This window comes from Balaenoptera musculus, chromosome 3, assembly GCF_009873245.2.
Source record: "Balaenoptera musculus isolate JJ_BM4_2016_0621 chromosome 3, mBalMus1.pri.v3, whole genome shotgun sequence".
Lineage (NCBI taxonomy): Eukaryota > Metazoa > Chordata > Mammalia > Artiodactyla > Balaenopteridae > Balaenoptera > Balaenoptera musculus.
The window spans coordinates 127,016,018-127,029,556 of record NC_045787.1 but is presented as its reverse complement, the minus strand read 5'-3'; the positions used below and the strand labels follow the sequence as shown (position 1 = coordinate 127,029,556).

The window sequence follows — 13,539 nt, the reverse complement described above, 5'->3', positions numbered from 1 at the left end:
TTGAATGAATTGATTTTGAATCATAGAAGATAAAACTTAAATCCATCTACTTCTTTCCAACTCTGCTGCTGTCAACTCTAGTTCAACTTGGCACCATCTCTATCCTGCTTGACTGAAACAGCCTCCTAACTGGCCTCCCCGCCTCCCTTCCTCCCCTTCTCCACCACTTCCCATAGTGCCTTTTAAACCCTAAATCACATCACAGCATTCCCCTGCTTCAAATCCTGCAACAGCTGCTTAATCCTTTTACTACGCTCAGCTCCTTCTGCCCAGAAAAATCTTTGCATGAATGGCTCCTTCTCATCCTTCAGGTCTCAGCTCAGATATTTCTTCAGAAGGTCCTTCCCCGACTCCCTATCTAAAAATGTCCCCCCTTACAGTCACTGTCGCATCATGTACTATTATCTTCGGAGTAATACCTAAAAAGTAAAAGGTATTGCTTGTTAGTTTGTTGTTTTGTTTGCTTTTTTATTGAGAATGGGGACCCTGTCTCTCTCAATCATCCCTATATTTCCAGTGCCCAGTACTTTGCCTGGACATAGGAGCTCAATCAATATTTGTAGAGAGGATTAACATTGGAGGTTCTCCAGTTTGAACCCCATCTGTTGTCAGAACCTCTGCCACAAATGTTGTAGTTTCTGCTTGCACACCTCCAGTGATGGGTACCCCTGCACCTCCCCAGGCAGCCCACTTCATCTTGGGACACCTCTGACATCTCCATTTGCTCATGGATTTCATTCTGATCCTGGGGCCACAGAGAACCAATCTCTGCACCTGACAGCCCTTTCAATAACTGAGGTCAGTCCTCTCGCTCCCTGGCCATGCCTGGCTCCCTTGGCCATTCTCCCCGGTTCTCAGTCCCTTTCCCATCCAGGGTGCTCTCCGAGTAAAGCCAGCATGTCAATTTCCACCTTGAGCTGAAAGGCCAAGCAATGAACCCAGACCCTCAGGAGTGCTTAGAGCGGAGCGCACCAGGGCCATGCTCATCCTTACTCTGGGTTAGTGGGCTTCAAAGCATTGTTTTTAACAGCAGCCCACCATCACAGTCCATTTTTAAGGTGAATCTTATGCAGCACTTTAACACACTGATTTTTGAAAATGGGCTGTTCTGGAGGAAGTGGAACAGAAGCCAGGAATCTCAATGCCTTGGCCTTTTCCTCAATCGGCCTCCCCAAGGTAGCTCTGGGGACCTCGTCAGAACCCTAAAATCATTTCTACACACACCACCTCAAAGACATTTCAGTTTAGTGACTTCCCTGGCAATCCAGTGGTTAAGAATCTGAGCTTCCACTGCCGAGGGCATGGGTTCGATCCCTGGTCAGGGAACTAGGTGCAGCCAAAAAAAAAAAAAAAAAAAAAAGACAGTTTAGGTAACAAGTCACAATGTTGACTGACACTATGCTCATGGACAGCAAAACTCTGGAACTTTTTTTAAAGTATATGAGCAACAGATGAAAACAAGTTTTGTAGTAAGTCCAGTAAAAAAGAGGAGAGAGAGAGAAACAGGAACGCCCCTGCTTCGCCCTCTCCCCCTGGCCCATCTGAGTGAACCACTGCAGAAAACACTTTAGTGTATGTCTTACTGGTCTTCTTTCCTTGAATGTAGCGGTACATCCCTTCGTTATTACACATCTTTGTCTAAATAGGATTGTGCAATACAATTTGCTTTTTTCACTTCACCGTGTCTTGGAATCTTTCCACATCACTACATACAGGTCTACCTCATTCTCAACGTTCTACACACCCTCAAATTTGGAAACATAACAATGGCTTATTATTATTACATTCAGTATGTGACAAAATGATTTTAATCAGTATTTCCAGATTTACGGCCCGCCTGTAAAATTCCATGCTCTAGACATAACATCACTTCATGGTATTTAACCACTTGTCTCCTGATGGGCCTGTAGGTTTATGCAGCTTTCACTATTACAAACAAGTGCCACAATGAATAGTCTTGGACATGACTCTTTGTGCGCTTCCTTAGGATATATTACAGAAGTGGAATTACTTTATCAAAGGACCTGCACTATTTTGACAAATATTATTGCCCAACTTGCTCCCAAAGAAGCTTCAGTAATTGTTCCCACAACAGCGTTTTTATCCTTGCCAACTCAAGATATTATCAAGTTTTTTAATTTTACCAAATGGGATTTTTTAAATGGTACTTCATTGTCACTTTTAATTTTCACTCCGGATTCCTAGTGAATTTGAGTATCTTTGCTTTTTTTCTTTCTTTTTTTGCATAATGGGCATTTTGAATAATATTATAAGTTTCTTCTTTTACATATACCTCCATAATCCATTTGGAGTTTAGTTTGCTGTAAAGTATTTGGTGATGGTTTAACTCTATTTTTCTCTGATTAGATAGTAATTTTCTAGCATTATTCTTAAGTAGCCATTATTTCTCCACTGATTAGAAATGCTACCTTTCTCATAAACTAAATCTATCTATATATATATCCACACACATATATACACATATCTTTTACTAGTCTCAGTTTATTGTCCCATTGCTCTATTATCTGTTTCCATTCTATTTTAATTACTATGGCTTAACACTGTATTCCTATATCTGGTAGAGAAAGTCCTCTGTTTTCTTCTTTAATAAGGTTTTCTTGTCATTTCCAGTCCATTTTCTCTTCCATACAAACTGTAGAATCAGCTTGTTGATGCCTATAAAAATTGCCTCAGATTTTGACTGAGGTTGCATTGAATTTATAGATTCACTTGTAGAGAACTGACATCTTAACAATATTATGTAAATGTGGTATGTCTCTCCATTTATATAGGTATTCCTTTATGCCTTTCAGTAAAGCTTTAGAATCATTTCGTTGTGTGTGTATGTGTGTGTGTGTGTGTATATATATATATATATATATACACACACACACACACAAGTCACACATTTCTCATTAGGTTTATTACTGAATATTGTGTGAGGTTGGTTAGTATTGTGGATGAGATCTTTGTTTGTTGTTGCTTTTTCCATTACACGTTCAGTCTGTGTACACAGCTAATGATAGGCCATTTACACTCTGGGATTTGGGAAATCCAAGAAAAAGTCTATTAAGTGCCATCCAGTTAGACATATCTCGACACTCCACAAAGCCTTGGTAAACTGAAGACCGAGAGGAAGCCAAGGAGAGAGCCCTCACACATGCTATAGTGTCTGTTAAGAGGCAGAAAATGGGGTTATAGGCAGTCTTGGTATCGTCTGCTGGATGACTCTCTCCAAAACACCACCATGGGAAGCATCACAGTCGTGAATTTATGGCATCCCAGGGTTGGCTCTCCATCAGATCAGATTCAGGAAGGCTGACTAATGACAATCAAAGCCCCAAAAGACTGAAGTGGGTAAATAAGACCGTCAAGTTATTTTAATTTATAATGGGGCTTTCCATTCCAATAACAGCATGCTTGTGTCCTCCATGAAAGCACTCCCTTGCCATCCGCCGAATACCAGGGAAGCAAATCAAAAGTTGCTTTTGACATACCAAATTGGAGGAAAAGAAGGTAGACAGTCTTGAGGAAAATCTCATCCAGGCCGGAGAGAGGTCTAAGAAACCATCCCTGCCTCACCACACAGAAATCCTCTTTTCAGACACAAAAAAAGTTGGTGTTCCCCCAAGCAGTGTGACCCTATCCTTCAGATGATGCTAGACTACCAATTGCCAAATTCCTGCTCATCAAACTGTGCTTTCTTATACTACCGAATGAACGTCTCCAATATGTTTATAAAATAGTTCTCTAAACAAGACACAATAAGGACTTCCCTGGTGGCGCAGTGGTTAAGACTCCACGCTCCCAATGCAGGGGGCCCGGGTTCGATCCCTAGTCAGGGAACTAGATCCCACGTGCATGCCACAACTAAGAGTTCACATGCCACAACTAAGGAGCCGGCCACCCAGAACAAAGAAACCCACGAGCCACAACTAAGGAGCCCTCAAGTCGCAACTAAGGAGGCTGCCTGCCGCAACTAAGACCCAGGGCAACCAAAATAAATAAATAAATAATTTTTTTAAAAAAAACAAAGCTCCAAAGAAGCAAAAATCCTTAAAAAAAAAAAAGACATAATACAATAAATTAGGGTTCCACTTAATAAATTACAAGCACAGGCCTGTTCTAAATCATTGAGATTACACATGGGTCATTGTGATTGATGCTGAGCCTTGCCAAATTTCTCTGCTGCATGTTCATCTGTTAGTTTAACTCACAGAGGTCAAACTTATTTTCCATATTTCCAAGTTCGCTAGTGGCATGTCTCACTTTTATGCCCTGTACTGCCAATACTGTCCTCTTTCCTCTTTTCAGGTTAATATGCATGCTTCAATTTGCATCCTTTGGCAACCAGTTACAAATCCACCTCAGTTCAGCATCACAATACAAAGTTCTCCATCTGACACTGACTACGAGGATATGTATGAGCCAACCTGTCACACGGGCTCAGTGAGATCCCAGTATACTATGTCTACTATGTTTCTTTCACCTACCCATCTAGGAACTTGGTTTTCAAAAAAAGGAAACAGAGGGAATTCCCTGGTGGTCCAGTGGTTAGGACTCCGCACTTCCACTGCAGGGGACATGGGTTCAATTCCCAGTTGGGGAACTAAGATCCCTCATGCCTCACAGCGTGGCCAAAAAAAAAAAAAAAAAAAAAAAAAAGGAAATAGGCAGCATGCAATTGTCAAAAGAATGTGAAATTGGGAGCCAGACAGTCGTGGATTCATATTCCTGCTCTAGCACCTACTAGCTATGGGACTCTGGGCAAGACACTTAACCTCTGCTTAACCTCTCTGAATTTCAGTTTCCTCTCCTGTAAAATGAGTATAATAATATTCAGTGTGCTAGGTTGATGAAAAGTTTAGAGATACAATGCATATAAAATTCTAGCAAATGTTAGACATCCAACAAAAGTGGCTGCAATTAGCATTTTTACGTAATTATTAAACTCACGCTGGGCTTTAGTGATCCCCTGAAGATAAACAAAGAGGCTCCGCTCCACTGGTCCAAACCATCAGCAGTTCTTCACAACAAATGTAGCCCTGATTATGTGCGATCCAAATGAGAATGCAACAGGCAGGGTGGCGACTTAGGAGAGGTTGAAGGCATGGAGCAGGCAACTGGAGCCAAGGAGGCAATGGTCAGGATCCAGGGAGTCTGCCAGCTCTGTACTTGAGTGTAGAGCAGACAATGGGTCAAATCTGAGGGGCAGGGACTTCCCTGGTGGTCCAGTGGTTAAGACTCTGTGCTTCCAATGCAAGGGGTGCAGGTTCAATCCCTGGTCAGGGAACTAAGATCTCACATGCTGTGCGACGTGACCAAAAAAAAAAAAAAAAATTCAAGGGGCAAATCAGGAACAATGTAGGAGCACTAGTAGACTGCTGGACCTGGGGCAGAAGCCTTTTGTCCTTTGCCCGTTTTTATTTTTTATTTTTTTTTAATTTTTATTGGAGTATAGTTGCTTTACAATGTTGTATTAGTCTCCACTGTACAGCAAAGTGAATCAGCTATACGTATACATATATCCCCTCTTTTTTGGATTTCCTTCCCATTTAGGTCACCACAGAGCATTGAGTAGAGTTTCCTGTGCTATATAGTAGGTTCTCATTAGTTATCTATTTTATACATAGTATCAATAGTGTATATATGTCCAGCCCAGTCTCCCAATTCATCCCACCCCCCTCCTTTGCCCTTTTTTAATACTTCCCGCTAATTGTGGGTATCTACAAACCCACAGGAACATAACAGCAGCCAGAGGCAGTAGCTGATGGCACTGAGGTATCACAAAACTGTCACTCAGTACAAATCTGGGAGATTCTGGATGGTGTAGTCTAGTAGCTAAATGCTTGGGCTCTGGCATTAACATCTTGGGTTCAAATCCCAGCTTTGCCACTTACTAGCTGTGTGACGTCAGGAACAGTACTTTAACTTCTGCATGCCTTAATTTGCCTAACTGTAAAATGAGAACAATAGAACCTACATCACAGGATTATTGTGAATATAAAATAACGCACATAAAGAACTTAGCATCATCCCTTGCATGTGGTAACATCTCAATGTATTATATGCTTTGTTATTATCAATTCTGCGTCTGCCAGTAACTAGTGCTGGGAACTTGAGCTTTTAGGGCTTTAGTGTCCGCGTCTATCCAACGGAGATAAGAATCTGCCTTTTCACGCCAAACTTCATAGAACAAAACTAATGTGAGGGTGCTTTGTAAAGTAAAAAGCAGTTAATAAGTATGAGACATTATTAATAAAAGGAACTGACACAAAAGAGAAAAAAAAAAAAAAGAAAGAAAGAAAGAAGCGAATGCAGTGTACTACTTAAAGGCACAGGACTTTGGAGTCAGCCAGTCATGGATTCGAGCCTCAGCTCTGTCACTAACTTTAGAAAAAGCATTAAGTATCCCCAGGCTCAGTTGATCCATAAAATGGTATCCCTGTGAGAAGCTGGGGAGAGGGATCATTAAAGCACTTAGCACTGCGCCTGGCACTCAGTCAAGATTCAGTAAACTCTCCATGTGCGGGTGAGCCAGGTCCATACTCTCGCAGGACAGTGAGGAGACTGGGGCTGACTCTTCTCACATTTGAAGGCAACACCTTTGACTCTGATTCCACAGTGCTTCTCAGAGGTCTGGGAAAGTGCTTGAGAAGCAACAGCAGCTCATAAACCAAGCCTGGGACCCTCCACTCTGAATGCCCCCTGGTCCCTGGCTCTCAGCAGACTGCTCCAGCTCTCACACATCTTAATCCCAAATCCTGTCAGAGCTAAGTTAGAGTTTCTCCAAGGAGAGCAGAGCCTGCCTGATGGCAGAGTCAGCTAGGTTCTCCTCCTCCTGCGCTTAAAGGTGTACAAGTGATTAGGAAAAGTAGTGGGAAAGGGGTCAAGATTTCTGTATGCAAGTCCCACCTTAGTCACTGAATTGCTGTGTGGCCTGAGAAAAGTCTCTTTCCCTCTCTGGGCTGTGTGTAAAAGGAAGGAGTTGAGACAGACGTCTACCTGTAATATTGGTGACGAAAATGATGAAGAATAAGATGATGATGACAAAGAACAATGATTCTCTCCTCTGCCCCACTCTCCATCCCTACTATCTTAGTTTAGCTCCTCCTTATCTTTCACTGAACTGTCACAGTGGCCTCAAAATAAGTCTCCCTGGTCCCATTTTCTCTCACTTCAGCATTTCATGGTCACGCCTCCCACGCTGATCTTCCTGAAGTCAAACTGGGATATTGCTCCACTGCTTAAGACTTCAGTGGTGCCCAACTGGCTACAGAATAAGATCCAAACACCTTGGGTTGGCAGTTGAGGATACCCCCAGTTTCAAATCCATCCATTCTACAGCCTCATCCCAGCAGAGTGGTTAAGAGCACGCGCTTTATGTAATTAGACAAACCAGATTTGAATTCCAAGCCCATTATTTACTGTGTGAATTTGGACTAATTACTTAATCTCCCTGAGCCTTCTTCATCTATAAAATTAAGGTGAAACTACCTATAATCATAGGATTGTTTTAAACATAAAATGAGCGGAAGTTTGTGGCATGCTTAGCACAATGCCTGGTACTTAGTAGGTCCTCAGTAAGAGGGACTTTTATTACTTATGCAGCTGATGGTTGAGCTAAACTGAACTGTTTTGAGTGCCCCTGCCTATACACCTTTGCTTGTGCTATTCCTTCCACATGAAATTCCTTTGACAACCTGCCCCCCGCCCCCCGCCAACTCCACAAATCCTAATCCTAAATACACCAAGGCCGAAGCCCTGGTCCTCATGTCCTGTCCTGCTCCACACCTGTATTCCTCACCTCTGTCCTTCCTCCTCACACATCACTGGCCTCCTTTCCAGCCAAAATTAGATATTATTCATATTTCAGAACAACACCAGATCTAGAGATGCTAACTTCAGGAGGATGAAACAACCTGATAGGGGCCATTTCAAATGCCACCTTCTCCCCAAAATCACTTCCAGATTCACCCAACCTGCCTGGAAGTAATCTCAACGACTTGAAAGCAATATCTAATAGCAACTTGTTAGAACCGCTTCTGACCCTTATCACTTTCAGTTTTGTATGTTAGATTTGTGTCCATACCTTGCCTTGCTTGCTAGATAATCTGAGCTCTGTGAAGGTAGAAGCCAAGACCTGAGCCTCTGCTCTCACCGTTCTCCCACTGGGCCTCATAAGTGTTTATAGAGTTGAATCAAATTTAGAGAAGAAACATCCCTTTAACGGCTGGAAGGCTGAGACTTAGGAAGGTATAAGAATCTGATTCTTCATCCTCCTCTTGGGTGATGGCTCTTGGTTCTGACTGCTGTGGGCACACATCTTGCCCTCCACGTCCTCTTCCCACCAACACACCCACCAAGCTCTTAGCTCTTTCCTACTAAAGCACCTCATGCTTCCTATTTCACCACAATACTGAGTTTAGAGGAGTTTGCTGGGAGAGGTTAGAGTCTGAAATTAGACATAATGGGGGCGGGGACGGGGGGGGCGGTGCACACAGGAAGCCTTCCATACATGTTTGTTGAATGATAGAACGAACGAATGAATGAGTTAATACTCTACCTTGGTCTCGCAAGCAGGGAAGTTGCCCAGTTTCCAGAAATCAAGCCATCAGGGAATCTCAGAGGCAAGAGTAGAGAGTGGGTGCTAGAGCCTGCTGAGCCAGAGCTCTGCCAGTCCCACCCCCTCGGACTTAGAAGATGGGCCACCTTGAGGGTCAAGGCCTGGAAGCCAGCTACCAGAGGTGGGACCTGAGGTTCTCAGCTGGAGAACTCCAGGGCTGCTCTTCCAGCCTTTGAACCTGAACATGGACCCCCAGCAGGTCGAACACTGACCAGAGTGACTGTAGAGCCAAGTAAGCAAAACGGCATTTAGCTTTCAGCCTGTTACAACAGTTACATTGGTCCCTTCCAAACGGCATTTCCCGCTGCTGTTTACCAACCGGGGAGGAGAAAATCGATGCAGCAGGTCGTCTGGGGAGCGGGTGCTGAGGGGAGAAGGGGGCCCTGGGAGAAGGGGACAAGTTGCCTGAGGACACCAGACACAGTCTCCACAGCTCTTACCCTCACTTCTCATGAATCGCTCCAAAGCGAGACCCTATGGTTTTCATTTTGTTTTTCTCCTTTCAGGTGACGTATGTTTCTATTTTTTTATAATCGACATGCATTACTTCTGTGATAAGAAAAATAAAGTATTTTTAAATATCAGTAGTAAAATGCAACTGTAACAATGTCCTTCCCTACTTAAAATTCTTCGAAGACTCCACATTAGTCCCAGGATGGAGTCCGCATTCCCCAGGACAGCTTGCTCGGCGCTGCATACTTCCCCCCCCTCCTGCCCTCACTCATCTACTTGCTGTTCTGTCCAAAGCACCGTGCTCTTGCTTTGTCTCTAGGCCTTCACAGGTGCAGTTCCAACTGCCCAAAATGCTTTTCCTTTTTGGCTCTGCCATATTTGGTCTCACCTTAAATATCCCGTCTTCCTGGCACCTTCCCTGACCGCCACCTCCAAGTCCAGATGGGGAGCCTGACTTCTGTATCTCCCGAGTGCCCTGTACCTAATCCCCAGCAGAGCCCAATCTCTGTGTGGTGTAAGCGCTACACCACTGTAGGCTCTGTGACAGCATAAACATGTCTTTCTTGTTCTCAGTGTGTTCTCCAGTGCCGAGAACAGTGCCTGGCACTTAGATGCTCCATTAAATGTCGCTGGAAAACATAAAACTAATAACGATCACCTATTAGATTTGGAAGGGTTCTTAGAGACCATCTAGCCTCACTCCTCCTTCTAACAGTGGGGCCCGGAGAAGTAAATCCAGATTTTAATCCCAGGTCTTTTCTGAATTGCTATGTGACCTTGGACAATGCCTCCTCTCTCTGATCCTCAGTCTCTCCAGCTATAAAATGGGGAAAGCTCTTCCTACTCCAACTTCTTCCGGCTCTGCCTCCCCCTGCTCCTCCTCCTCCTTCTCCTGGGTGTTGGGTAGCTCCAGGTACACGGACTGGGTGAGTAGGTAGGATGGTGCAAGAGAAATATAAGGTCAGGTTTATCCTCTCAAATTGTTGTCCGTCAAGCTGAGGAGATAAGACACACACAGCGAGGTAGTGCTAAATTAAACGTTTCTGGCGATTCCGTTTTGCTAGGAGATCAGAAAAGGAAGAAATCAGGGAAGCCTGGGGGCATCAAGCCTCCTGCAGGAGATAAAGCTTAAACCAAGCAGGCAGTGGGGGTGAGAGAAGAGGCTCCCCAGCACGGAACCGGCCATCCACAGCCAGGGGACGTAATCAACAAGTGCTCACTAGAAGGTTGGGCTGATGTGGATTCAGATTCCAGCTCTGCTGCTTACTAGCTCAACCTTTCCAAACCTCAGTTTCCTTAACCTCACTATGAGAATCTGAATGTCTAGCTTGCAGGGGTTTTGTAAGGATTAAATGTATGTGACAGTATCTAGAACAGTGCCTGGTGCCTAACAGGCCATTTTAAGAAATGCCACTTTCTTTTCTTCTTTCCAGCCACATAAACTGGCTTGACATGTTGCTGGCAAGAACATCAGAAGTACAGCTGGGGTTTGGGGACTGAAGGCTTTTTCTGTCCAACCATTCATAGTCTGTTTACTCTGACATGACTCCCAGTGCCTCATCTCTCCCTCCCTCCCTCCCTCCCTCCCTCTCTCTCTCTCTCTCTCTCTCTCACACACACACACACACACACAAACACATGCACTTCATGTAAAATCCACAGGACAAACAGAGGCTGTTTCTAATCCCTGATGAGATGGGGCCAGGTTGGGAGCTATTACAATCAACAGGAAAAACAAAGAATCAACCTCCAGTCTGGCCTGAAGTTTTCCGTCCACCGTGGGACTTGTAAGATAGGAAATTTTTTTTTAACATCTCTATTGGAGCATAATTGCTTTACAATGTTGTCTTAGTTTCTGTTGTATAACAAAGTGAATCAGCTATACATATACATATATCCCCATATCTCCTCCCTATTCCACCCCTCTAGGTGGTCACAAAGCACCGACCTGATCTCCCTGTGCTATGCGGCTGCTTCCCACTAGCTATCTATTTTACATTTGGTGGTGTATATATGTCCATGCCACTCTTTCACTTTGTCCCAGCTTACCCTTCCCCCTCCCCGTGTCCTCAAGTCCATTCTCTACGTCTGAGTCTTTATTCCTGATTACGAGACCAAATGTCATTTTCTATGGGGCTGGAGGGAGAGGCTTCAACTAAGTTATAGAACAGTCCCATAAGACGTCTTGGAACATTTCAGGAAGCTACTAATATTCCTGTAGGCAAACAGAATGTGGGAGGAAGTGGCAGGGCGGGGAGCGTGGGGGGCAGAAGGGCTGTTTGCTTCAGTCCATTCTTGCTGATGACAGATCGAGGGTGATCAGGATTTAGGGGCAGCACCCCAAAAGAAAATATAGCATAACCTCCTTTATCCTGCACCTTCAGAGAAAAAGCAGCAGCAGGTGCTTCCGAGCAGAGATTATTCCCTGAAGGAGAACATTTAAAGTTGGACTTCAACTGAGGTTATTAATCTTCTAGGGAACTATAAACCCTCTTGGGAATCCAACAGAGAGAGCTATACCCTTCTTCATAGGAAAACACAAATACACCCCAAATTCTACTTGCAATGGAATATTCACAGGCCCCAAGTTTACAATGTCTCTCTAACAAAATTTAAAACTTTTCTTAGTGGAAATATTTCTTAACTTCATTACCCAGTTTCCCACCGTGGAGACCTACCACAAATTGCATCTCAGGTTGTGAATGGGAACTAAATGGATTCTTTAAGTCCCTCTAAGACCCAATGAACAAATCCTCAGCTAGGAGTCAAGGCACCTGGGCTTCAAAATCAACTCTGCTCTGCCTTTTCAGAGAGACACGGCCAGTCTCAACTCTCTCTAGATTTCAGTTTCCTCATCTGGAAAAAAAAAAAGGTGGGGAAGGGGTGGTTTTGACTAGGACAGCAATTTCTAACCCACATTCTGTAGAAGATGAGCCGCATGCACAAAGTAAAAGAGTTCTATGGCCAAAATAAATCAAGGAAATGTTGCATAGTCTATTCCCCTCTTGGAGATGCACACAACTCCTTAGCATATTAAGGTCTCTGAGAAGTCCTGCCATAAAGAAATCTGATACATTTGGTTTAATCAAACATTTCCCTCCTTGGTTTGATCGTGACTTTTTTTGTCCCATCAGAGAGCATTTAACTTAGCGCTGGGTTCCAGTAAGATGTGGCATCTATTAGTCCTCCCCAAACAAACAAATCAACACGTTATAGAAGGTAACAGAAGGCCAGTATTAAAACAGAGTGGTGTGAACCCTAAGACCAGCAGAACACTATAAAATCCTTCCACCCAACTTTCCTTCACTGCTTGGGAATTGGGCAAAATAGTGTGAATGCTCAGGCATCAGCTTTTAGACTTTTCTTTTGTTCCTTCAATCTGTCTAGAATAGTGACTCTCAAACCTTAGTGGGCATAAGAATTACTGCACTGATGGGGTTGATAATAAAAGGGGGACTTCAGCTTTATCTGTGATGTATTATTTCTCTTATCTAATAAAAACTGAAGCAAACACAACAAAATGTTAACAGGATGATAAACAGGTGTTTATTACATCAGTATGAACTTCATTTTTAAAATTTTTCAGAAGAAAGAATAACATTTAAATAATCTCAGTTCAAAGTTGAATATACTTAATAGGGCATCTAGAGAATTTTCAGGGATAATTATGACTGCCCTGATTTTTGCCTGATGCACAGACTTTACGTCTCATCCCCATGTAAGATGCAACCACACTCTGATAGCATCCCCCAGAAGGGGCTTTGGGAAGCGCTGACCGAAAGCACCTGGGCCCTCCAAGATGTGACATCCCAGGGCCTAACTCTGAGTCCACCTCCTTATCTCCTGGCTGTAGGACTATAGGGTCAACATCTTCCTACGGCAGCAGTGGAACGACCCCCGGCTGGCCTACAACGAATACCCGGATGACTCTCTGGACCTGGACCCATCCATGTTGGACTCCATCTGGAAACCTGACCTGTTCTTTGCCAATGAGAAGGGGGCCCACTTCCACGAGATCACCACGGACAACAAACTGCTGAGGATCTCCCGGAATGGGAATGTCCTCTACAGCATCAGGTGAGTTCTGTACAGGCTCGTCCCCTCCATCCTCAGGACACACCTTGTGGGAGCAGACACTCAGAGGAGGGCCAGACAGAGGTGAACAGGCCCTGACAACCGAGCATCTTTACAGAATAGGCAGAGCCAGCTCTGCAGCTTACACTCAGCAAGTAAGAATAAAATACCACGGGAACTCCTAGAAGCGAGTAGTTCATTATAACCGGTGGGGGGGGTACCAAGGAAGCATCCTAGAGAGGGAAAGTTAAAGTTAGGCCCCCAAGCTTACCCAGAATTTCAATAAAACAAGATGGGAAAAGAATATTCAAAGACAATGCTGACCCCAGGAACGTTCGGTTACTCAAGATGAATAAATTCCAGAGAGCTGCTCTACAGTTAACAAT

General features: G+C 43.9%; 1 protein-coding gene across 1 annotated transcript in view; it reads left to right on the top strand.

Annotated features, from left to right (window-relative positions):
* The window catches only part of GLRA1 (glycine receptor alpha 1), an 82,468-nt gene that overhangs the window by 45,922 nt on the left and 23,007 nt on the right, over positions 1–13,539 (top strand). Inside the window, exon 4 of the mRNA XM_036848568.1 lies at positions 12,933–13,156. Coding sequence (XP_036704463.1) covers positions 12,933–13,156 — 224 coding nt within the window. The remainder of the gene's footprint in view (positions 1–12,932; positions 13,157–13,539) is intronic.